At 38.8% G+C, this 27,237-nt stretch overlaps 1 protein-coding gene across 1 annotated transcript in view; it reads left to right on the top strand.

The window, feature by feature from the left end:
- Positions 1-10,418: 10,418 nt before the first annotated feature.
- Positions 10,419-27,237, top strand: part of LOC149160148 (small ribosomal subunit protein eS6-like) — a 31,557-nt gene continuing 14,738 nt past the window's right edge. Inside the window, exon 1 of the mRNA XM_089436639.1 lies at positions 10,419-10,573. Coding sequence (XP_089292765.1) covers positions 10,568-10,573 — 6 coding nt within the window. The 5' untranslated portion in view covers positions 10,419-10,567. The remainder of the gene's footprint in view (positions 10,574-27,237) is intronic.

The following is a 27,237-nucleotide window of genomic DNA, read 5'->3' as shown; positions in this document are numbered from 1 at the left end:
TTTTATATTACTGGGAATGATATTCTTGTAGTGGTTGAAGAATCTAGGCGGAAGCATAGAATGCTTCCAACCTTTAACTCCACCATTATTGCCTTGATTCCAAAGGTCAACTTTCCCTCCACTTTCGAAGACTATAGACCTATATTGTTGTGTAATTTCATTTATAAGGTCATATTCAAAGTGATTGCTTTAAGGCTCAAGTCAATCTTCTCCTCCATAATTTCTAAGGAACAATTTGGCTTTCTCGAAGGCAGATAGATCTACAAAGCGATAAGGGTAGCTCAAGAGGGTTTGCACAACATTAAAAATTATGAGTTGAAAAATGCAATGTGATCAAAATTGACTTATCAAAAGCCTATGATTGTGTCAGTTGGATTTATCTAAGGCTCCTCCTTACTCATGTTGGTTTTAGCCTAGATTTTATTACATGGGTTATGAGCTATATACAATTTGCCACATTTGTTGTTGTAATCAATGGAGAAACTTCTCCTTTCTTTCATGCACACCATGGACTTCATTAGGGGTGCCCTCTCTCCCCCTTACTCTTCCTGTTGGTGGTGGAAGGCCTTAGTCAGCTATTGGAGGAAGCCAAACAAAGAGGATATTTTCAAGGTTGTTTGGTGTCTAGAACTTTGGTTATCTCTCATCTATTATTTATAGATGATATACTACTTTTTTGTAATGGAAGCCCCTGAGAGGTGGATTTGCTGAGGGAAATCCTCTCCTAGTTTGGGAAAGCAATCGATATGTTGATCAATCTTCATAAATCATCTCTTCTTGCTTCCAACATAGGGATTGTTGAAATTCAGCAAATCTCAGAACTCCTTTTGATGAGCATCAAAATGATGGACGATGGTCCCAAATATTTGGGTTTTCATTCGAAGCCCAATACCTATCAAATAACTGATTGGTTGGGCAGTTGATTATGATAAAGCTAGTCTTGGAAGCAATTCCAGTATATTGGACATCCTTGGTCTGGATCCCAAAGGTATTCTAGAATGTATCAAGTGTATATGCTCCAATTTTATTTGGTATGGAAACAAGGAGGAGGTAGTCCTTCCTTGGATTCGTTGGGAGCATATTTCTAGGCCAAAGTCTCTAGGTGGCTAGGGAATTAAGAATATCTTTATGTTTTCCCAAGCTTTGGCCACAAAATGTGGTTGGCATCTCTTGTCCACCCAAAGTTTGTGGACTATAGTTGTCATTCAAAAGTATATTCCCCCCCATTTAGTGAAAGAATGGGTTCACAAATCTTATTAGCCTAGGGGGGATATATCAACCGTCTAGAGGGTTGTTTTAAATACTTTTGAAATCATAAGAAGGGGCCTTGCACGGAAAGTTGGCTTGGGTGATCATGTTTATATTGGTTACGACCCCTAGCCTGGGAGTGGTTGCGGCCATCTCCTTCCTCCTTCCTTAATTGAATATCCCAAAAATAGGGCCATCACCAAGCTAGCCGATATAACCAATTTGACATCCACAATCATTTAATGGTAGGGTTGGAGATCTACCACTGATCTAGACATTCCCATGGTCTTTCAGGGTTTGTGGAGCAACTATTTAAGGGCTTTACAATATGGCCATGCTCGATTATTAGATAGGGCTAATGAATTAGTATGGAATGTGTCTCCATTTGGCTTCTATACTCCAAAGTTGGGATATGTTTACATTAATACTTAGATATTTCCCGTTGATCCCAAATGGTGGTGGAAAATAGCCTGGAAATTGCATTGTCCGCCAAAAGAAAAAGAAAAAATTCATGTGGTGCATCATTGAAAACAAAGTCCTAACATGGGATGTTCTTTGAAAACGGTTTGCTCACGGTCTTGGCCAGTGTTCCCTTTTTCACGATAATGATGAATCTATTAAACATCTATTTCTATCTTGTCCATTTAGCCAAAAAATATGGTCGATTTGTAGGTCTGTTGAGGAAAAAATTGTTCAATGGTCTGGTCAATCCGTTGAAGAAGCTTGGAAATGTCGGTTGTCCTTCCCTTCTTCACGTGTCTTTAAAGCTCTTCCTCTGATAATTTTCTGAGGGATTTGGATTGCTCAGAATTTTGCTATATTCAAAGACAAGGTATCTTCAACTAGATTCATCACAATAGAAGTAATGGCAATTCTTAGTCAGTACCCCTAGGATAAAGATGTCTGTAGAGTTCAAGTTATTGACGCTGAACATATTGATAATTCGATCCCATGGGCCTTCTTTGATGGGGCCTCCATAGATTTTTGTCAAAAGAGTTGGGGAGGCTTCATTTTACATATTTTTGACTCCTATTATTTTCATGTTTACATGGCTCTTGGGTCGAGCACACATAATCAAGTTGAAATCTTGTCCTACATAAATCTTCTTTCATTTGCAATCAAGTGAGGGGTTTCTCATATTCAACTTTTTAGTGATTCTATGCTTGTGGTTAATTTGATGAATTATATTCAGTCATGTCGAAATATATATCTTGCTCCTCTTTTGGATGATGCTCTATAGCTAAAAAACTCAATTATTTTTTTTACATGTCATCGTCTATACAAGGAACGCAACTAAGATGTTGAGAGATTATCAAAATCAACCCCAAATTTGGATTAGGGTCTTTGGCAGATTACAGAGGTTTGTTTGGGTTCCAACCCCTCATATTCACGTAGGGTTTTTCTGGAGCCTCATGTTCAACTGATATGGGACCTTTCAGAGTCATATAAAATATATATTCAAGGACAATATGTTTATCAATTGTTTATTTTATCGACCTATGCTCTATGCTTCTATTTCATTAAAAGAACCTTTTTGTTTTAATTTTCATATACACTATGTGTGTTTACTAAATGTAATTTGTATTCTCTTAATAAAAATTATGGTTTTTTTCTTTAGAAATAAAAAACAAACATGATTTGTATACACATCGAAAATATTCAGAATATCCATCATGGGATGAATAATATATTTATATAAGAATGTTTGAATACAAAAGATATGAGATATATGAGATACAATTACAAATAAGGGTCCGTTTATATACCGAGGTAGGTGACCCTTCATGAACAGTCATGTCCTTATAGACATGTTTCTTCAATATACTAATCATTATTTAATTAACCATTATTTATGATTATTAATATTTGTATTGTTGAATTTAGGCTTATGTATGTCCTTATAGACATGTTTCTTCAATATACTAATCATTATTTAATTAACCATTATTTATGATTATTAATATTTATATTGTTGAATTTAGGCTTCTGTGATCCATATCAAGTTTTTGAGAAGAGTTTTAGGCCAAAATCACATAATAATTTCTCTTAATGAAAAAAAACATTTATCTTAATAATTTAAATTATATTTAATTAATAAATATATATATTTTATTAAAATTTAAATAAATATTAAGATTATAAATATAAAATAGTTTTTTTTTTTTTAACTAAAACGGTTATATGATTTTTATTTATCTGGAAACAAATGGGACTTTTTCTTGCTGTCCTCCATTACATTGCATTTCTCTGGATACTGCCTTTTTTCCTCTATTACAAAATTCAGGGCATTTGCATAAAACTATTTTCGTTAACGAAGATAAGCCCTTTCATGATTGCACTTCCTTTGTTTGCCATTTTGTCCGCTTCACTGTTTAAATTTCTGAGAATATGATAGAATTTGCAGCTGTCAAAGAATTGGAGTACTCTTTTCAGCCTTTCCAGCATTTTGTTGAGGCTAGGATTGTTGAATCGATCCCCCATATTTAAATTTTTTATTATCAATTCTGAGTCTCCGAAGACTTGCAGCTTTTTCACTCCTTTATCTCTTGCAATTTGACAGGCTTTGAGAAGTCCTAACAGCTCAGCCTGGTTATTGGACTTCTGTCCTAATCCCCAGTAAAAGACGTCTTTTGAGTCATCGTCCGGAGAGTAGATGACTCCCCCTGCTCCAGCTGTCCCTGGATTCCCTTTTGACGCCCCATCAAAGAAGGCTGTGTGTATTTTTTGTGATCTCCACCAATTCTGAAAGTAGTCCTCTTTATCTCTTAATCGCCATTCCTGATTGTTACTTTGTGGTTTAGGATGGTTTCTGCTCGGATAAGGCACTAGAGAGCCTAACCACCTCTTTTCTTCTGGCAGAAGCAAGGAATCTTCTTTTATATATTGTTGTTGGGCTGCTTCCATCAAAAAGGCCTTAGCTTTTGCAGCTATTTGCAGCGATGTGTGTCTCACCTCATTGAAAATCTGTTGATTGCGTGCCAACCAGATCTGCCAGCAAACGTATTTGGGAATCGCTGTCCAGATTCTGTTCCAGAAGGATTTTTGGGGAATTTGATGTGGGTAATGATGCTTCCATGAGGCAAACAGGTCAGCTGCGGAGTTAAAAGAAGGAACAGTTGTCTGCAAATCCATTAATATGAGTCCCCAAACTTCTTGAGCTATGCTGCATTCCATAAATAGATGATGGGCTGTTTCTAAGTTGTTTTTGCACATAGCACACCTATGAGGCCCTGCTATTTTCCGCTTCTCCAGGTTATCTCCCGTGAGAATTTTGTTATGGATCAGTGTCCAGCAAAAGAAATTACCTTTGGAGTGGCAAACGAATCCCATACGCTTTTCCAGAAAGTTGAAGAATGATTGCTATTTCTTATCCCCTGCAGAACGCGGTAGCCATCTGTTGTGGAGTAAACTCCAGTTTGACCCCACCCCCAACAGTATTTTGCGGCTCTATGAACAGGGGCGGCGTCCTCCAGGTATTCTTCCAGCAGTGTTTGTTGATTTTTCAACCTATTCGGGACTCCAAAGAGGTCCCAGCCCTCCCACTCGCCTCGCTGATTCCACTTCGATAGATCGTAGAGGCGATTGACTCCCGCGCGCTTTAACTAAGTTCTCAGCTCTGTTATATCCACTTTATCTACTAAGGGGGCGTTCCTCATTATACTATCCGTCCATATATTGATATGCTTGCCACTTCCAGGGATACGATATAGGTGATTTTTGAAGTGTTGACTGCTTTTACAACACAGGTTCCAGAGTTGCGTGCTTTTAGCTGTGGATATATGAGTTACGTTGCTGAGGTCTTTGCTTATTCCATACTTTGACCGCAGAGTGCTACTGACAGGATGGGTGGGATCGTGGATCAATTTCCACAGGATTTTTCCTCCCAGGGCCAGGTTCACAAGATGAGGGTCTCTTATCTGTAATCCCCCCTCTTCCTTCGTTCTCTTTACAACATCCCAATTCACCAGATGAAATCTTTTTTCACTGCCTTTCCCTCCTTGCCACAAAAATTCTCTGAGTAGTTTGGAGATCTGCTCCATAACATTGCGAGGGGCCAAGAGGAAAGCTGCCTGGAAGATTGGGTACGCTGACAGCACCGATTTGATTAAGACAACTTTGCCACCCTTAGTCAACCAGTAACCCCCCCATGCTGCGATCTTGTTTTTCATTTTTGAGATTATTCCACTCCATAAGGCTCTTTTATTGATTCCTGAGATAATAGGCAGGCCTAGGTAGGTGAATCTATCCCATTCTGTGTGTCCTTTGAACCCAAGAATGGATGTTATACCAGCTAGTTCATGCTGATTTATATTCCAACTAAAAACTTCGCTCTTGTTGTTGTTAACTGCCGCTCCAGTGACTCTGCAATAACTTCTAAGGACCGAGTCAAATGCTCGGGCTATTCTTGTGGATGCTCCACCTAGGAGGAGTGAATCATCTGCAAAAAGTGCATGGTTCGAAGGCTCAGTTCCTATTGTTGTTTTGAGGCCTGGTAAGATACCTGTATCTCTTTCTGCATTGAGCTTTCTGCTTAGAGAGTCTGCCATAAGAATGTACAGATAAGGGGAGAGTGGGCATCCCTGTCGTATGCCTCTCTTAGCTTTAAAAAAGTTTGTTGGTCGACCATTAACAAGGGGCGCGATCCATGGATTGTCAATGCAGGCTTTGATGAGTTGAACAAAAGAAGGCGAGAAGCCAAATGTGAGAAGCACTTTGCTAAGGAAATTGCGGTTTACCCTATCAAACGCATTTGCCATGTCTAATTTTATCACCATTCCTTTCTCTTTCCTCTATTTGCTGGAGTGGATTGTCTCTTGAACCTGGATTACATTATCCAGAATATGTCGACCTTCTACAAATCCACTTTAGGAGCTGGATATCACCCTTTTTAGCAGTGGCTTAATTCTGTTTGCTAACAATTTGGCCAATATTTTGTAAGACGCATTACACAATGATATTGGTCGAAATCTGGAAAAAGTTTCTGGATTGGAGTCTTTGGGGATTAAAGCTAGGTAAGTAGAGTTGGTACCTCCACCTATCTTGGCTTTTTCCATAAACCCTCTTATCATTTTCTGCAGGTCTTCCTTGATAATATGCCAGCATGTTTTATAGAAGTGGATTGTAAATCCATCGGGCCCCGGTGCCTTGTCCGCTTCCATGGCCCAAATTACATTTATGATTTCCTTTTCTGTTATGGGTCTGCAGAGGGTTGCATTTTCTTCAGGGTTGATGAGTGTGGGGATATTTGAAAGAAATGCAGCAGTTTCCTCTTCGTTATTTTGAGCATCTGAATTGTAGAGATTCTGGAAGTGTGCTTCAGCAGCTGTCTTGACTTGATTGTATCCTTTGCACACTTGCCCATCTGCTGTTTTAATTTCTGCTATATAATTTCTTGACAGTCTTGCTCTATATTGCCTGTGGAAGTAAGCAGTATTCCGATCTCCCGCCTTTAACCACAGGCTTCTAGATTTTATTCTCCAGTATTCTTCCTCCTTTCGGAATGACTGATGTACTGATCGTTGTGCTTGAGTTTCTGTTTCCAACACTTCTGTTGTGATCTCTTTAATTTCCATGTCAGTTTGCAGTGCTTGTAATGATTGAACTGCTTCTTTTCTTTGTTGTGTTGGCGTATGGATTGGTTTCTTAATCCAGTCTTTCAAGGCTTGTTTGGTAGCTTTTAACTTTTGTTCCCAAACATAACTAGTTGATCCATTGATGGGTTTGGACCAAGCTTCTTTTACCGTGTCTAAGAAATCCTCTCTCTCAATCCACTGGGGACTGAAACGAAATGGGATTGGTCCCAGATCTTCTTCTTCTTCTAGGAGGAGCTGAACTGGCTTATGATCTGATGTAAGTTTAGGTAAAATTTTTGTGATGATGATTTTTTTTGCCATCATTATGGAGCTTTGCACTAGAAAGCGGTCAAGTCTTGCAGATATGTGATCCGAGCCAGTCCGGTTATTGGACCAGGTATATATACCCCGTACTGGATTGAAATCCAATAGGTCCCAGGTTTGGGTGAGTTCCTCAACCATGGGTAGCAAGGGGTCCCTGCTGTCTATTCCTCCTCTCTTCACTTTTGCTTTCATAATAATATTTAGATCGCCTGCTATTATGATATTGATGGGAGATGATAATTCTAAAAAGGCAGAGAGGCTGTTCCAGCATTCTCTTTTTTCAGTATAAGAAACTGGCACATAAAGATTAAATAGAGATATAGTTAACTTACTTGCTTTGTGTTTCAATTTCGTGAAGATCCAGTGCTGGGTTGCTTGGAAGTTATTCAGTTGGAAGAGCTCTTCAGACCAAAGGGTTGCCAAGCCCCCGGAGGTGCCTCTTGCACTGACTGCTTTACCTGCTTTTTTGTTCCACTTTGATTTACTGATCTCTAAAAGGGCTTGCCCTTCTAGTTTTGTCTCTTGGAGCATGAGAATTTCTGAGGGTTCATCTTTCATTAGGTCTTTGACGGCCTCGATTTTGGAGGGATTCCCCAGTCCTCTACAATTCCAAGAGACTAATTTCATTATTTATTATTTTGATTGATGAGTCCTCCCTTGGAGGGCTTTGGCCTGGAGTTTCGCCCTATAGACATTTCTATTGTGGGCTGACTTCCTTGTGTTTTGTGTCTTTCTGCCTCCTCCTCCCTTTTTTCCTTTCGGGATTTCCTTCCTGCTTTTTTTGATGGGCGCTCGTAGATTTCATCTTCCGAAGAATCCGAGCTCTCCCTTGGTTTTTTCTTTGCCATATCAGCATATGATAGGTTGGTGGGGCTGCCCTGATTGGGTTCTCTCAGTTCTGCTTCCTCTCCCTCTTTGTGCAATGGAGTATTATTTTCCTGCTTCTCGTGCTCCTTTGTTGGGTTCACTTGGTGGCTCTGCTGTTCGCCTTCTATCCCTTTTGATCTTGCTTCTGTTTCTTGGTTTATTTTGGGTCTGCTAGTTTCTCCATTCCTATGCTGTTCACTTTGTGTCTCATTTGGATTTTCTTCCTCCTCTTGATTTATTTTGGATCTGCTGGTTTCTCCATTCCTATTGTCTTTTCCTGTGCCTTTTTTTGCATTTGCATTTTTCTGCACTAGGGTCCACTGATCCCCGTTTTGTTTGCCCATTTGATCCTCAGTCTTTTTCTTGCAGTGCTTTGCGAAATGACCATGACCATGGCAATGTCTGCATTTAAACGACAACTGCTCATAGTCTAGCTCCTGTACATACGTCCACCCAGCTACTGTAAGTTTGATGGCTTCTGGGAGCCCTTCTTCCAGGTCCACTTCGACACAGATGCGTGCACAGGAATATTGGTCCTTCCTTGCTGCTTGATCTATGTATTTTCCCAAGGCATTCCCTATGATCTGGAGGTGATTCCAACAGTGGAGGGGCAGATGGGGAAGCCTGACCCAAACCGGGACAACTGAAGGAACGTCTTGAGTAGGATCAAAGTCAGGTGACCATTTGTTTAGGTAAAGGCCCTGAGGGCCCATGAAGTAAGGTCCATTTCTGAAGATTAATCCTTTATCATCAGGGCTTTCGAATACAAAAACAAAGAATCCCTTACCCACGAAGTAGCTTTTGACACCCTCTTTTATGAGGGGCTTCCAATTCCTTTGAGTCCACTCCTCTACCGTTTTTGGCGATGGCCAGAGGCCTGTGAACTGGCCTATGAGGCCTTTTTCAGCTAGATTCAAGGCAGCTTTGCAAGTATCTTCTTCCGGCAGAGCCACTGATGGGATAGTGTCCATCTTTTTGACAAACTTCTGCATGGTCGCAGAAGGAGGACGCTTGGGGCCAGAAGCCACTAACGACTTGAAGGCCAGGACCTCCGGTGGCAGGGGATCCATGATCCACCCGTATTAGACCAAACAGAGCTGCGTTACACTGGTACGATCATCCTTTCTCACCGCTGTAGATGGCAGAGCCGCAGAGAAGTGGGGGCAGAGGGCCACCCCCGATCAGATCAGGAAGAACTCCAACAACACCGACCAGAGCAGCTAAGCACCTGCTGCGCAGACAACCTCAGGCCCGGGCCTGAGCGCCTCTCCGGCAACCCTAATCGCAGTCTGACCTAGCTCGTTTCGCAGAGCTCTTCCTAAAATAGTTAAAAACCACCAAAAATAACATATATATATATATATATATATATATATTATTATTATTTTTTTTTTTTTTCCATGGAAAAAAGTTGTAATTTCTATTGATATAAAGAAATTACATTTTGTAGATGCCAAGTGCATATTCATATGGAGGCAAAGAAGCCTGACGAGTTCACAATCTATAGATCGTAAGGATTGTCTGTAATATCTCCACGCAGGGAGTCCACAAAGGCTGTACTAGTTGAAATTGAAATAAGTAGATCAAAAATTAAGTCCTGCTCTACGCAGAGAGCAACAAAAAAAACTGTACGTTACCAAAAAAAGAGTTGTTACTCATGACCAAGTAGTGGATATATATACATGATAATACAAAAGCTGTTCTGATTATATGAGGGCCTTATAGCCCATTTCTATAGGATCATCAAAAGGTCTATGATAATGCTGGTAGAAAGTTCTGTCTATCTCCTCCTGTATCAACCAGTCATTTCCTTGTCTGTGCGCTGCCTCTTTGGATAGTTGATCTGCTTCTGTGTTTTGTTCCCTGTAAATGTGTCGAAAAAATAACATATTATTAATAATGATATTACATTAATACATACAAAAAATGTTTGATCTCTTTAGTATGATGTGAGTTTTAAGTAAAATTTTATTTTTGGAAATTTTAATAATAGAAATTTATTTTAAAATTTGGTCAATTTTATTATTAAAAATATTTGAAAATAAATTTGTAAAATTATTCAGATTTTTAATTATTATTTTATATAATTTCCGTAAAATTTAAAATTTTGAAATTAAAAAAAATAAAATATTTCTATATTATAAAATACAAAGGATTTTTTGTTTTTTTAAATTAAAATTAAAATTAACCCACAAAAATATTAGCCCTCTAAAATTTCAGCATGTGAAGATAACAAACCCTGTGCAAGCGAAATTAACAAACCCATTCGAAGTACTATCAGCCGCATGACCGGATACACTATACTATTATTATAATCCATTCTCTTTTTTCACTTAACAAATACCAACTTTATGAGAAAATATTTAATGCTTAGATATGCCATGTGGCGTGACATTCAAATAAAGCCCTATTTGCAAAACCCTAAAACCGTTAAAACCCTAGACTATTAAAACTTGCGAAGAATTCGTTTTTCTTTTTGTTAGGACGTTTTGTGGATACAGGGAGCCATTTGCAGAAGAAGAAATTTGCATCGCGCATTATTCGTCTGAGGGAAGATGAAGGTCCGTTAATTAATTATTTTCCTGTTTCTGTTTAGGTTTTATTAGTAAACGAAATTACTTACCCTAATTCATTTAAAAACCTTGAAATAACCCGGAAACAGATTTTTGCTTGTTGCTAGGCAGTGTTTTCGGGTAAAGTGTAGATTCTGATGTGTATGCTATTTCCCATGGAAAACTCTGAAGTGGGTTTGCCGATTAACAATGGCTGCAAGATTGTTTATAACCAAAAAATAAAATAGAAGCTGATTATTTCTTTTATTTTACACCTGAGCACCGTCAGTAATGAAATTATTCCATGCATACTTGGCAAATCATTTATCTTTCAAGGCAGAGGTTCAAATCTCATCCATCCTTTGCGCTGTGTTAAAGTGGCTTATTGGCCGCGTTAATTTGGAGCTGGGGTTCAAAGCACCTCACGGGTACTAAATTTAGGCAAACTTGGAATTTCGAAGTGTTCTTAAAGTGACTTAAGGTCGCTATACATGTATATGCTCAGTCACCGCGTTTGGCATTTTTTTCAGAAGAATTGAATTTTGTTGTATCTTAAGCCCATAATTATCTAGGTAAGGTCTTCTAATACTTTGTAAAAATAATACTAAGTTTTGTTTTTTTTTTTTTTTTTTTTAAGTTTAATCGGTGCAAAAATGTTTAAGATCTGTGTTCTTTTAAAACATAATTTATAAACCGTGATGAAGAGAGCGGAGGTGTACATGGGCGGCGGCGGTGGTTAGGGTTTAACCTAGGTACCCTTTTTTCTGTTCAATGTTGCGACCCCATCCTGCAGAAGCCTTTCATTATTTTCTGCCCTGAGAGATCTGCCATTCATTGGTGAGTTGTTGTCTATCTCTGATGTTCTGAGAGAATTTGCTCTTGAAAGTGGCCATTGTGATTTGTCAGCAGGGAAGTTACAATCATGGGAATCTCACCCCTTCAAATGGATCCAAAGGAACTGTTTGCTTCATAGATTGAAGCATTCAAGTTATTAGTTATCACGAATAAGAGGGCCAAAGCCCTAGAAAGAGGTCTAAAGACCTCAGGTTGATATACTGACTGGACTGAGGTAGTAAGAAGGCTAGCCGAGGCCTTAAGGAGTTAGTTCACAAGTTAGAGGGGAAGGGTCGAGAGGCCGCAAAGGGTTGACTGGGTTGACTGCAGGACCAAGTTATTTCAGGCCTAGGAAAAGGTCAGCAAAGGTTTAGGGTCTGATATTCATGGAAGAAGTACCTTCCATTAATTTTCTTGGATGAAAACACCTCCGGAGCCATTAGGGACAAGATGGGTCCTATATCATATGCTGAAACTGGTCATGCTCCTTCTGTATATGCTGGTGGTTCAATAGGGGACAGACTATGCATCTACTCCCCTAGCTACCCTTTTTTCTGTTCAATGTTGCGACCCCATCCTGCAGAAGCCTTTCATTATTTTCTGCCCTGAGAGATCTGCCATTCATTGGTGAGTTGTTGTCTATCTCTGATGTTATGAGAGAATTTGCTCTTGAAAGTGGCCATTGTGATTTGTCAGCAGGGAAGTTACAATCATGGGAATCTCACCCCTTCAAATGGATCCAAAGGAACTGTTTGCTTCATAGATTGAAGCATTCAAGTTATTAGTTATCACGAATAAGAGGGCCTAAGCCCTAGAAAGAGGTCTAAAGACCTCAGGTTGATATACTGACTGGACTGAGGTAGTAAGAAGGCTAGCCGAGGCCTTAAGGAGTTAGTTCACAAGTTAGAGGGGAAGGGTCGAGAGGCCGCAAAGGGTTGACTGCAGGACCAAGTTATTTCAGGCCTAGGAAAAGGTCAGCAAAGGTTTAGGGTCTGATATTCATGGAAGAAGTACCTTCCATTAATTTTCTTGGATGAAAACACCTCCGGAGCCATTAGGGACAAGATGGGTCAAAAGAGCTTAACTAAAAGGAAATTATCATACTTGTGATAAATATTCGTGGAAGTGGATTTGGAGAAGATTCTATGAGAGGTGCTGCAAATAATTATTGACAGATGGTGCCACCTACAATAAATAAATTATGATCAACTCCCCCTTCATTTGCAACTCTTGCCATGAGTAGAGCAACTCCATTTCAAGTGCAACTGTTGCCATGAGTAAAGCTTTTTGTGAAAATATGCTTGAAGACTTGGGATGAATAGGCTCTTACTAATTAGTGTTTGAATGAGAAATTGCTTGAAGACTTGCGAGGAATAAACTCTTACTAATTGGTGTTTGCAACCATTCAGCCGAACAGAGCATAATCCAATCATGCTAGTCAATAAGTAGGTAACAAACAATCTAAGGTGACACAATAAACAAATATAATCTAGGAAGGATTGTTCAAAGTGCATGTTAATGACTTTGAGGTGCTTGAGAATTTAGAATCTATGGAAAAGGAAAATGAGGACCTAGAGGGGTAACCACTATAGGAAGAGCCGAACGTTGAAATCAAAGCCCGTATCTAGATTAACAAAGATTAAGAGGTTGTTCTAGGAGTAGAAACCTTACAAGCCTTACTAGTTGGAGATGAAAAAGCAATCAACCAATTTTAGGGTCTTCTTAAAAATGGGGAAATGACCAAGTGCTTCTAGAAAGACATTGCTAAGCAGTGTTGCAAACATCTTGATTTAATCATGAAAAAATTGTGATTTTTTGGCCTACGGTTGATGTTTGTCAAATTTTATGGATATTTTGGTGGTATCTTAATTGTTTCGATGTTTTGATTTGTATCAATATTTTCTTGATTTTTACGATTTTTTGTTTTGTTTTTTGGACCCTTGCCAATTTTATCCCAACGCCGATGTTTGCAACATTGTTGCCAAGCAAAAAAGAACCTCAAATCATTGAGCTTGCTATTTTCTCAACATCTCTTATATCAATGCCTCAACTCACCAGTAGTGAAGGTGCTTAATAATTTAGATCGTCTTATTAGAGGGGGTAGGGAATCATTCAGGAACATCAAGAGATAGAAGTAGAACAAAACAAAGTTCTGTTAGGATATTCTGACACATAGGATATAGTTAAGTTCAACTTGGTCTAGTATAGAGTTAGGTTAGAGTTAGGTAAAGTGTGTTTCTTTACCGTTGTACTTTTTGTAACTTACAATCCGACGGTCACGATATGTAGTGATCCGACGGTTCACTCTCACCTCGGTATTACCGACACTTGATCCGTGGCTTGACACCCGATTGGTCCATGAGTTCTATTTAAAGCGCATGGAGGGTCATTGTTCGGGTAATCCGTGCATGAGAGAAGCTTATGTAAATTTTCATTCTTTGATTAATAAATTGCCTGTAGTACCCACGTTGGGACAGGCTGTGGACTGTTTCCCTCCTTGCACTCTGAGGGTTTTAACCACGTCAAAAATACTGGTGTATTGATTTGAGATCTGGTTGTGAGCGGTGTCCTTTTGGTATTCTTCTGTGGAACTTGCCCTGTAAATTCTTACATGGTATCAGAGCTATTTGAGGGCCGCGTCCGTTGGTGATCCAAATCTGAAGCCGGTAGAACTGCATGCGGCTGTCGTTTCCTAGATCTGTTGTTTCTGACTGCTTTCGGGCCGAGAGGACTGCTCTGTTGCGTTCAGAGCATCTGTTCCAGTAAGGAACCCCTTTCGTTTCATGCGAAAAGGTTTCCGGTAGCCCTAGCTGCGTCATTTTCTAGATCGGGAGGTATACAGTGTTTTTTTTTTGCAGTTTACTGTTAATTTCTCTCTGCTTATTTCGGTCTCAGTTTATTTAGCCTTTTTTTTTAACCGGATCTATACCTTTCATTTCTGCGTATGCTCTTTGCCTTGCGACTCTGTGCGATCTGGGCAAATCAGAAACAGAAAGGAAGGATTTTTCTCATGCGTATGCTCTTTTCCCTGCACCTTAGTGTGATCTCGGAAAATCAGAAACATTGAGAAAAATATTTAGTTTTTCGGATAAAGCTAACTTTGAGATTTTTTTTTTAAAATTTCTAGTTTTTTGGCTAAAGCTAACTTTGAGCCGTAAGGTTCGTTTTTTTTTGCATATTCGTGTTGGGTTTTGTTTTTTGTGTTTTGTAGGGAAAAAGAGCTTTTTCAAGGCAAGCACGCAAATCGAGGCCCCCCCCCCCCCCCCTCTCTCTCTCTCTCTCTCTCAAATTTTTTGTATAGATCAATTGGTTCAAAGCTATTTTTAGAGAGTAGAGGTCTTGGGTTCAAGTCTCCATTTTGTGGGGGCGGATTTTTTCATTCCCGCACATTCGCGCACTTTGCCGGCAACGTCAACAAGTTTTTTTCAAAAAGCCATAACTTCTTCATCCGGAAGCCTTTTTCAGAGCCGTTTTTTTTTAAACCGCCTATTTTTTCGAGATCTATCCGTTGGTACACTTACTTTCAGCATCTTCAGCTTCAGTTTTAAAAAAAAAAATGGAAAGTCCATGCCAAGTCATTCTTGACAGCACTAACTACTTCCAATGGGTAGAATACATGGAAGATTTACTTAGAAGTAAAGGTCTCTTCAGAATAGCCACAAACCAAGAGAAGAAACCCAAAGATGAAGACAAGGCGGCAAAATGGGAAAATAGACAAGATCAAGCACGTGGTTTGATAGGGATGTCTATTTCTCCTGATCTTAGATTCCACATTGCAGGACTTGAGACTCCTCATGAAGCATTAGAAAAACTTGCTAAAGTTTTTGGGATTAAAAATGAAATTAGATCCCATCAACTTGAAAATGAGTTGCTTACTTTGGATCCTAATAATTTTTCTTGCATTGAAGATTTCTTATCAAAATTCAAGACTCTTAGATATCTCTTGGAAGGTGTTAAAGTTAAGAAAGATGATGGTAACCTTATTTATTCCATCCTTACTAAGTTAGGACCAGCCTACTCTGTATTTGTTTCCACTTTCCATTCTACAAGGGAAGCTTTCATTTGTCAAGGACAAGACTACAAGGCCCCTTCCTTTGACTCCTTTTGTGATTCCTTAATAAGAGAACAAGAAAAACTCTTACACCTTGGTCTTCTTAATCTTGGAAACTCTTCCACAAAAGCGTTAGCCGCCCAGCAGCACCCAAATTCAAAGAATCCTAAGAAGTCATATCCTCAAAAGAATGGTCCTAAACCATCTCAGCCTCAAAATGAAAGATCATTTCAGCAAAATGATAAGCCAATAAAAACAAATGGAAGAAAACTGATAGACATTGTAACTTTTGTAATCGAGATGGCCACTTAGAATCTAAATGCTTTAAGAAGATGGAAGCCTTGGAAGCCGCAATGAAGAAACATAACATCCATCTGGAGCCTACTTCAACTTCAACTTCCGGAACGGCATTTTCTGCATGTCATCGTCAATCATCTCAGTCTGGTTATGCATTAAATGTATCTTCTTCTTCTTCTTCTCATTCTCATGAGTGGCTCATTGATTCTGGAGCCTCTTGTCACATGGCCAAAAACCAAGCCATGTTTTCTTCTTTAAATGATTGTAACACCAAAAATATATATGTTGGTGATGATAGATCTCTTAATGTTGTAGGGACTGGAACTGTTCATCTAGACAATGGTCAGTTCAATGATGTATTATGTGTTCCAAACTTATCCTGCAACCTTCTATCTGTCTATCAGATAACTCATTCAGGTGAAGGTAAAATTGTTGAATTTTCACCTCATGATGTTGTAATCAAGGATCTAAAAGATCCTAAACAGATTCTAGCTACTGGTCTTGCTGATGATTCCAAAAGGTTGTATAAGTTTCACAACTTTGGGTCATCCCATCTTCCCTCAGTATTTGTTGCTCATAATGATGAAGTGAGCAAACTTTGGCATGAGCGGTTTGGTCACTTAAACTATCGCTCCCTTCAGCATCTATGTAAAGAAAATATGGTGACAGGTCTTCCTATGGTATCTTGCAAAGATGGTGTTTGTTCCGGATGTGTACTCGGAAAACATCATCGGGACAGTTTTGACAAACGTGCCTCTTGGCACGCCTCAGCCCCTTTACAGCTTGTGCACAGTGATTTATGTGGTCCTCTTCCTGTTGCTTCATTCTCTGGCTGCAAGTACTTCTTAACTTTCATTGATGATTTCTCTAGACGCACTTGGGTATACTTCTTAAAACTCAAGAGCGAAGTATTTAGCACTTTTTTGGCCTTCAAAGCATTTGTTGAAAAACAATCTGGACATCAAATTCTTAAGCTAAGAACTGATAATGGTGGAGAATATGTTAAAAACGCATTCATCAACTTTTGCACCGAAAATGGAATTCAAATGCAACATACTGTTCCATACACTCCACAACAAAATGGTGTAGCTGAAAGGAAAAATCGCACCTTAAAGGAAATGGCTAATTGTATGCTGCAATCTAAAGGACTCAGTCTTAGTTTTTGGGCCGAAGCAATTAATTGTGCAAATTATATAATCAATCGCACTCCTACTAAGGTTCTAGAGAATATCACTCCAGAAGAAGCTTGGAGTTCCATTAAACCAGATGTAAGTCACTTTCGTGTGTTTGGAAGTGAAGCATGGGCCCATATTCCAGATGAAAAGCATAAAGCTTTAGAACCTAAGAGTGAGAAATGTACTTTTGTTGGATATTCTGAAGATGTAAAAGGTTATAGACTTATTCCATTTAAGTCCAAAAATGTTATCATTAGAAGAGATGTAAAATTTGATGAAAATAAATCGGCCTGCGAGCCTAGTCCGGCGGATGTGCCACCTCTTCCTATCTCTTCTATCTTTGAAAACATTTCTTCTTCTGATGATGAAAGCGAGGATGATAATCCTTCCCCACCTTCTCAGGATCCTCAACTTCCAAGATGGGTCCGTGCTACTCGGGATGCAGCAGGTGATCTTGCCGGTGATCCTACAGATCAGCGACGTACACGTTCTCAGTTTGAAAGAGCCTCTTCTTTACTGGCTCAAGCTCCAGTAAATCATGATCCTGACACTTTTGCAGAAGCTTCAGGCCATCCACATTGGGAAGCAGCTATGAATGAAGAATATCATTCATTGATGACAAATGATACATGGGATCTTGTTCCTCTACCAAAGGGACGCAAACTTGTTAGATGCAAATGGGTTTACAGAACCAAGTATGGACCAGATGGGAAAGTTGATAAACATAAAGCTCGTCTAGTTGCTAAGGTTGAAGGCATTGACTACACTGAAACCTTCTCTCCAGTTGCCAAAATGAACTCTATCCGCCTTGTTCTTTCCCTTGCTGCCTCTTTAAAATGGGAAGTCCATCAAATGGATGTTAAATCTGCCTTCTTGCATGGGGACTTGCAGGAAGAAATCTATATGGAACAACCCATTGGCTTCATACAAACAGACTCCAGCCTCGTTTGTCGACTTAAGAAATCCCTTTATGGCCTCAAGCAAGCTCCTCGAGCTTGGTATGCCAAAATGGATAGCTTTCTTTTAGAATCTGGCTTTTCTAGGTGTCATTCTGACAATACTGTCTACACCAAGAAAGTGGGCAACTCTCTTATCATCCTTGTTCTTTATGTTGATGATCTTATTCTTACTGGTAGTGATCCCAACCTTATAAACCATGTGAAGTCCAGCCTTAAAAAGAAATTTGAAATGACAGACTTAGGACACTTACACTATTTTCTCGGTCTTCAAGTCTTGCAATCCCAAGAAGGTATTTTCCTCTCCCAGTCCAAGTATGCTTGTGATATTCTTCGTCATTTTCACATGGAAGACTGTAAGCCAGCCCCTTCTCCCTTTCAGTCTGGAGTCAAACTTTCAGTCTCTTGTACTTCTCCTGAAGTTGATGCTACCTTATACCGTCAACTTGTCAGAAAACTCTTGTATTTAACCCATACTCGTCCTGATCTTTCCTTTGCTGTTGGCCTTGTTGCTCGTTTTATGCAAAACCCCCGTGAAAGTCATTGGAAAGCAGCTAAAAGAATACTTCGTTATGTTCGAGGTACAGTACAGTTTGGGATTCATTACAGTGCCAAAGCAGCTCCTCTGTTAGTTGGTTTCACTGATTCTGATTGGGCTGGTGACCTTGATGATCGGAAGTCTACTGCCGGTTATGTCTTCACTCTTGGTTCAGGACCTATTACATGGGCTTGTAAGAAACAGGCTGCCATTTCTCTTTCGTCAGCAGAAGCAGAGTATCGTGGTGCAGTGGAAGCTAGTAAGGAAGCCTTGTGGCTTCGTCAGATCCTATCAGAGTTTGGCTTTGAGCAGCAGCATCCAACCACACTTTGGTGTGATAATCAAAGTGCCATTCAGCTATGCAAAGATCCAGTCCAGCATCAGCGCAGCAAACACATTGAACTACACATGCACTTCATCAGAAAGCTCATTCATGACCATGTTCTTGAAGTGCAATATTGTCCAACGGATGATCAGGTTGCAGACATCTTCACAAAGGCTCTCACAGAGGCGAAGTTCACAAAACTTCGATATATGCTTGGAGTTCAGGAAGTTGTCACTAAGGGGGGATAGGCTCTAGTGCCTCCTTCCTTCTCCTATTGTGTCATATTTGTAAATCCTTCAATCCTATCCCAAGTTGTTCTTAAGGGGGGATGTTAGGATATTCCGACACATAGGATATAGTTAAGTTCAACTTGGTCTAGTATAGAGTTAGGTTAGAGTTAGGTAAAGTGTGTTTCTTTACCGTTGTACTTTTTGTAACTTACAATCCGACGGTCACGATATGTAGTGATCCGACGGTTCACTCTCACCTCGGTATTACCGACACTTGATCCGTGGCTTGACACCCGATTGGTCCATGAGTTCTATTTAAAGCGCATGGAGGGTCATTGTTCAGGTAATCCGTGCATGAGAGAAGCTTATGTAAATTTTCATTCTTTGATTAATAAATTGCCTGTAGTACCCACGTTGGGACAGGCCGTGGACTGTTTCCCTCCTTGCACTCTGAGGGTTTTAACCACGTCAAAAATACTGGTGTATTGATTTGAGATCTGGTTGTGAGCGGTGTCCTTTTGGTATTCTTCTGTGGAACTTACCCTGTAAATTCTTACAAGTTCGCGGTAGTCACAATTCACTTGTTGGTTCCTATTCAATTACTTTTGATGTAACTACATTTTGGGGCTCATTCATGTAATGTTTTTTTTGCATAGTTTTATTGTTATTTCAATATAGGCAAAGTGTTAAACATTCTATGTTTTAGCTTTTGAGACAAGCATCGATCACCATTCTTGGCTTATCCCTCTTAATACCACATATTTCCCATGCTGTCATTAATGGAGATTTAAGTCGTATCATTATATTGATGCAAGCTGTCTTTGAAGCACAATGAAACTCATAACTAGCTAGACAAATGAGCGTGGACAACTTGTGCCCTCCTTTGCCACATGCATATGTGATACAAAATGACTTCATATCCAGGTGAAATATACTCTGCTAGTTCAACAAGGCTCTAGACATCAACCTAGGGTAGAGATTGGGAGCATTCCACTAGCCTTTCCATGTTGATGCAAGGGAGATATCTTTAACACCTCCATGCCTCGATACTTTTAACTGTCACCTATGACCAATACTTAAGGTGGCCAAATACTAAGATAAATAATATAAAGTACACATAATGAGCATAGTCACTTCTAGTATTGGTTCGTCATAAAGGAATCAAACTTCTTGTAGAACTGCCTGGGAAACTACTTTAGGCCATACAACAATTTCCTCAGCTTGCAAACTAATCATCCATTGCAATGTCGTTCAAAACCTTTTCGTTGTTCCATTTAAATCTTCTCATCCAACTACAAATCAATCAAAGCAACTAGTGCCAACACAATATGAATAGATACAAGTTCAACAACTGGCAAAGGATTTCATGGAAATCTGTACTTACCATTTGAGGGTAACCTTTTGTGACTAGTTTGGCCTTATATCTTTCAATATTACCATCAACACCTCTCTTCAATTTGAAAATCCACTTGCTTCCAACAACTTTTTATCTTTCAAAAGTTATACCAGATATCAAGTTCTGCTCCTTTCCCAGGCATTAAATTTTGGTAGTTGTGGTCGGTATTCTTCACTACAAATTGACCCTAAAGAAAAATAAAAAAGAAGAAATTTGATATTTAAATTTTGAATTTAATTTTTGCCTCAAAAATGTATGGTCGACTCCAATTGTTTAAGTCGTCCCAAGACTAATAGATGTGCCCCTTGGGGCAAATTAGATTGCTATAAATGTTTCACTCGAGCTCCTGCGCTTGACACAATTTAGATCTCAACAAAAACAATCTATTGTTTGTTCACATGTGAGAAAGAGAGAGAGGAGAAGACGACAAAAGTTTGATTTGCATTGACCAAGACTATTTTTGTTCTGTTTGATCGAGATTTTGGGCAGTTGATCGAAACTATTTCTAGGTAGTTTGATTGTAGTTGACTAGGGTTTTTGAGGTAGTTGTAGGAGGTTGAAATTTGGCTTGTTTGACTAGACTTTGACCAAGTTGTAGGAGGGCGGAAAAGTGGTATGTTTGACCAAGTTTGACTTGTTGGATTTTGTGGTTAGTTTGACAGATTTTGACTAGGAAAATCAAATTGTACTTTTGATGATTTGAATAATTTATCCTAAGAAAAGATTGCAGGGTTTTACTTAGTTAGGGTTTTCCTAGGGTAAAAAATTGTCTCTTGTGTTTGGCTGTCTCTTCATGATCCTACTATCATTATTATTTCACTATTGATATTTTCTATGTATAATTGCTTACTGATAAATGTGGCACAAGAAGGATTAATTAAGAAATTATTGGAAAGTAATTATTTGACTCGAAGATCATGCAAAATCAACATGGAATCAGAGCATAGGTGAAAGAGCAACCTTGACGAAGCTTTGTTTGAAATTGAGAGTCCAAGTTTTGTAGCCCTTAGATTAGGGTAGGAGAGCTCAAACCAATACAAAAAGATAAATTAATGATTCTTTTGACTCCGTCTTAGGAAGGAGAAGTTTCTATTGTCTGTTGCTTCAAGGAGACCAAGGCTTTGTTTTATATTTAAAAAGAGCATTGAAGCCCTCAGGTTGATATACTGGCTAGAATGAGGTAGTAAGAAGGCTAGCTGAGGCCTTAAGGAGTACTTCACAAGTTAGAGAGGAAGGGTTGAGAGGCCTCAAAGGATTGAGAGGAGGACCGAGTTATCTCAGGCATAGGAAAAGGCCAACAAAGGTGCCTTAGTGTCTGATATTCATTGAAGAAGGGCTAGTCTAGCCCTAGGAGTTTCTAGGACCGAATTTGTTTTAGAAGTCTGTGCCCAAGCGTTAGCCAATATTCTGTTGATGGCCTTAGCCCTAGTTGTAGGAAGGCCAAAGAGCCTAAGTTCAAGAACAAGGAAGCCAAGAAGCCTCAATTAAGAGGGTAGAAGAAGCTAAAATATACGAGACCCTTGAAGAGGCCAATGAAGTTGCCTTTTTGTGTAGGGGGCTTGCTAAAGTTTGTTTAATGAAATTTGAGTAGCATGGTTTGATGCTTCCTAGAATTGTAATCTGTACTTTTGAACCTCAGATTGTGGAGAAGACTATTCATTATAAGATGATTATGAAGTCTGTTAGCAGCTGTGTATACAAGACAAGGAGCTTTTGATTGATACCTTGCATATGCTATTGAAAATAAACTATACTACTAAGGTGACATTACTTAATTCTTGCCAGAATGGATTGGAAGATTGGTTGATTTAATGAAGCTAGAACCATACGAAGCTAATCTTTAGTTCCTAGTTCTCAGATTGACGCTTACCATTGTTTGAAGAAGTAAGGCGTCAACAAAGTTTTAAGGAAGTAATCTCAATATGCTTCACTCTTTGAAGGGTATAAAACCATTCTCTCAAAATTTGAAAGAAGAATGTTGCCATTAATCTTGTACTATTGTGGAAATGAGGTTAAATAAGAATTTTTGACAAGTATGTGATGCCTTGTATATGCTATTGATGTTTGCATTGGCAGAGATATGTTAAGCAGATTGAAAGTTAAAAGCAAGAAGAGTCATAACACTTGTGCTAAAATATGACCTCCGCTCTTCGAAGAGTTGATAGACTTAGGGTTTTGTAAAAGCTTTGAAAGCCCTGAAGGTTATGACTTGATAAAGGGTTTGTGAAACCCTAGAACATGACCATGAATGTTGAGTAGGGATGTTGAGTAGGGGCATGCACTTAACTGTCGTTAGCTTGCAGTTGAGTCTTTGGTGTGGATGGACAAACTCACAAATGAAGAAACCCTAGCTCATGCAAGGAAGGAAAGGAAAGCAACAAGCTGATGATGAGTACGAGGATGATGAGTTTGTAGATGGATTTCAATGATTTTTGCAAGAAGGCAAGGATCATGAGAGAGTTAACAATTCCCTACAATCCTTAGATCAAAAGATAAGCACTTTATTTCTTTCTTCCTCGATTATTGTTTTATTTTTAGTCAACCTCTTGTCTTTGTATCTTTTGCCTGGTTATAATTGTTTCTTCCATGACCTCCTAATGAAGGTGGTTGCAGATACATCATGAAGGCTTCTAGGGCTTTGGCAGCAGATGGAAGCATTAGGAAGAATGAAGAAAAGCTTGTGGCAAGAGGATTCTCCCAGTATTGAGCATAAAAGTCAGCTAGAGTGATTTGTGTTGAAGAGGGAGGAATTGTACTGACATCCAAAACCGCGCCTGATGGCTGTAAGAACCCCTATTTCATAGGGAGTAGACAGACCAACAAGTTTGAAGGATGCCATGATAGAGAAAATTGTGCCAAAGAGAAGTCAGTGGTGACTTCGATTAGAAAATGTAACTAGGTTTGGTCTTCATAATGATCTTTGTACTTATATCATTGTATATTTTATGTAAAAGAGAGAAGAAAAAGAAGTAAAATAATAATAATTCTAATTATTTTATTAGATAAGCACATTCTTCATGCTTCTAGGATGTGTTGAGTCAAAGAGTCAAAGTCCTATTTGGATCTATTTTAAAGAAAAAAAATAATTTTTAAATATATAATTTGGGTCAAAAACCCCTCTAGATGCCAAGTCAGCCCTGCGCCAATGGACATGTCTTTTCAAACTCCTCTGGATAGTATAAATAGAAGGAGAGTTGAGCTCATTTGGACACACACAATTCACATGATTTGATTTGAAATTTTGCAGAAGGAAGGAGGACCGAAATATGAAAGAAGGGTTTTCCATGAGCTTGAGTTTGTGGAACTTCTGCCTTGATGTATCTCTCGTTAAGGATCTGTTTTGATGATGAATATGCTGCTAGTCTCTTGCTGTTGATGAATTCGCTATGAAGGAAGGTTCTACTTGGCATCTAGAAGGGTCATGGGTCTTGGATATCTCACTTTTATTTGATTTTATAAGAAGATAATTTTTTTGGGTTCCCCCGTGGAGGAGTTTTGCCATGGCTTGCAACCTATATCTTGTGTTTACTGTATTTGTGATCTTCATGTTTTGTAAACGTGATAATTGTTTGATGAAGAAGAAACATAATTAAATTAATAATAAGCCAACAAATTTTACAAGCAGTTATCAAGAAAGAGAAATTTAACTTAAATTGCAAAGCCTCTCGATTTCTCAATAACTTCCAAGTGGATCTACGAAATCAAGTATGCAATAGATGGCAACATGGAGACGTATAAAGCGAAATTTGTGAGGATTCTCCTAGAAAGAGGGAGAGCACTATGAGGAGACATTTGCTCCAGTTGTCAGAAGGACTCACATGACAAAGGTAGCAATAGTGGCAGGAGGATTTGATTTTGTGGTAAAGAGTTGACCTCTGAGATTGAGATGAAGGATCTTGGTTGGATACATTACTTGGGACTAGAAGTGTGGTAGAAGTCGGTTGAGATCTTCCTTGGACAACTAGTCTGTGGCCACTCCCATGGTAACTAATCTTAAGAAGCTGAGTGGTAGAGGGAACAACCAGGATCACCACAATAGGATTTGTTTCAGTGTTAGAGGGAGCACCTAGCCAGGGTGATCGAAAAATAGCTATGACACAACATGTGTTGAGGTACTGGCATGGTACAGTTGGATATGGATTAGGATACATCTCAAATGGTGAAGTACAACTATATTGTTTCATAGATTCTAATTGGGCAAGAAATACTGAAGACAAGAAGAGCATATCGGGATGTTGTTTTAGTTTGGGTTCTGCTATGGTATCTTGGATGAGTAGGAAGCAATCTGTCGCACTCAACACTGCTAAAGCTGATAATATTGTAGCTTGTTTGGCGAGTTGTAAAGCAGTGTGGCTTCAGAAGTTACTCGCAAGATTGTTTGATCAAGTGTAGGCAATGACCATGATGACAAGTCAAAGCACATTAAGATCATGGTACCACCACTTTCGAGACATGGTACAAAAGGGAGCAGTGAGGCTCTAATGCATTTCTATGGACGAACGAGCAGGTTGTTGACATTCTCACAAAGCCACTGTCCTAAGATGAAGTTTGTATACTTTAGGGACAATTTTGGAGTGGTTGAGAATGCTTCCCTTGGTTAATGGGAGTGTTCATGTTGTAGCATCAAAGGGCTGAGATTCTCCCTAGGTCAAGGGTATTGACCAGGGGCCATGTAATGTGGATAGGGAGATTGGACCAGATAACATCAAGGCTCAGAGTGCACCCTTGGTCAGGGGTTGCTTGACCATATTGCTAATGGTTATTTGGCTAGTGGGTTGAGTGAGTGCCTTATAGCATTAGGCAAGTGTTATACCATTCAATAGCATGTGACAACATGTGGGAGTGGTAAGTGGGCCTAGGGTTTCACCATTGGTTAGGGGGTTCTTGACATGGATCCAAGTGATGACTTGTTGAGCTGGTGACCCAAGACTAGTCTTGTTGACCCTTGTCAGAAAGTTCTAACCATATTGCCATGGGTTTTGTTTTGTGGGTGATTAGATCCATTAGCAAAAGGTATGTGACTAGTGAGTGAATAGATCCCTTTGCATGATGCTAATGCAAGATGCTATCCACAATGTAGTGGATGGATACATCAACATAGCTAGATCATTCAATCTTTTCTTGGGGTGGAGAAAATTGTCTTCTAAATGTACATTTGAGGAACTCAAAGAGAATACCTCCCTAGCTAAAAGGGAGTGTTGAATTTTGGTAGTTGCGGTCGGTATTCTTCAGTGCAAGTTGACCTTAAAAAATATGAAAAAGAAGAAAATTGAAATTTAGAATTTGAATTTAATGTTTGCTTTCAAAATATAAGGTCGACTGTAATTGTTTAAGTCAACCCAACATTAAGGGGTGTGCCCCTTAGGGCACCTTAGATCACTATAAATGAAGCACTCAACCTCCTCCACTTGATACAATTTGCATCGCCAAAAACCATATGTTCTCTGTTCACATGTGTGGAGGAGAGAGAGGAGAAGAAGACAAAGGTTTGACTTGTGTTGACCAAGACTTTCTATTCTATTTGACTGAGATTCTGGGCAGTTTACCACATTTGTTTCTGGTTAGTTTCATTGTAGTTCACTAGGGTTTATGATGTAGTTCTAGGAGGCCGAAATTTGACTTGTTTGACCAAACTTTGACCAAGTTGCAGGAGGTCGAAAAAGTGGTATGTTTGACCAAGTTTGACTTATTGGATTTTCTGGTCAGTTTGACAAATTTTGACTAGGAAAATTCGATTTTACTTTTGATGAATTGAATAACTTCTCCTAAGAAAAGATTGCTAGGTTTTTCCCTAGTTAGGGTTTTCCTATGGTAAAAATATGTCTCTTGTGTTTGGCTTTCTCTTCATGATTTTACAGTCATTATTATTTTACTGTTGAGATTTTTTTATGTATAATTGCTTAATGACAAATGTGACACAAGAAAAATTAATTAAGAAATCATTGGAAAGTAATTATTAGACTATAAGATCATGAAAAATTAACACAAGGCATCCATTTCTTGTCTATAAGATCATGAAAAATCAACACAAGGCATCCATTTCTTCTTTCATTGTTGCCATCCATTTGGCATTATTGATATCATCTATTGCTTCTTGAAAAACAAGAAGGTTCTCTATAAGCAAAGCAATAGATGAAGTGAAATCAATATGCCTTTTAGGAGGTTTTATTTCTTGTGTAGATCTTTTTGGTGTTGGTTTTGGACTTTCAACATTTTCCAGAATGTCTTCAACATCTACAACTTCTTTATCATCATAAACTTCTTCTTGCTTCCATGTGTTCGTGGATGGTTCAGTCTCAAACTGAATTTGTTGATTGGTCCATGTTTCTGTTTCAAAACATCTTATGCATGATCTGATTTAATGAGAGAAGATTCTTCAAATATCACAACTCTGTGGATGACAATTTTGTCGGTAGTAAGATCCCATAGCCTATATCCCTATCATAACCATCAAAGGTGTATTTCTTCGACATAGGGTTTGAAGGTTGATTCGTAGGAGTATGAGTGTACACATCACAACATTTTTTTTAAATTCGAATAATCACAAAGATGACTACCTTTTTAGGAATTTTGCATTTTATTGGAATAGATGGTGATTTATTCACTAGATAACAAGCAACATTGACTACTTTTGCCTACAACTCTTGTTGTGAACTAACATTGCTTAGCATGCCTTTTTGCTTTTTCTAGAATAGTCCTATTCATGCGTTTTGCCACACCATTTTGTTGATGAGTATTAACTATGGTTTTGTGTCTCTCAATTCCAACTTCCTTGCAATATTCTTCAAATTCTAAAGAAGTGAACTTACCTTTGTTATTTGTTCTTAGACATTTGATTGCCTTGCCAATTCTCTTGTTAACCATAATTCTA

Source organism: Pinus tabuliformis, chromosome 5_2, assembly GCF_031772625.1.
Source record: "Pinus tabuliformis cultivar Carrire ecotype Pingquan chromosome 5_2, CPIR1, whole genome shotgun sequence".
NCBI lineage: Eukaryota > Viridiplantae > Streptophyta > Pinopsida > Pinales > Pinaceae > Pinus > Pinus tabuliformis.
Note: the sequence above shows the minus strand (reverse complement) of the source record. Positions and strands in the feature narration are given on the sequence as shown.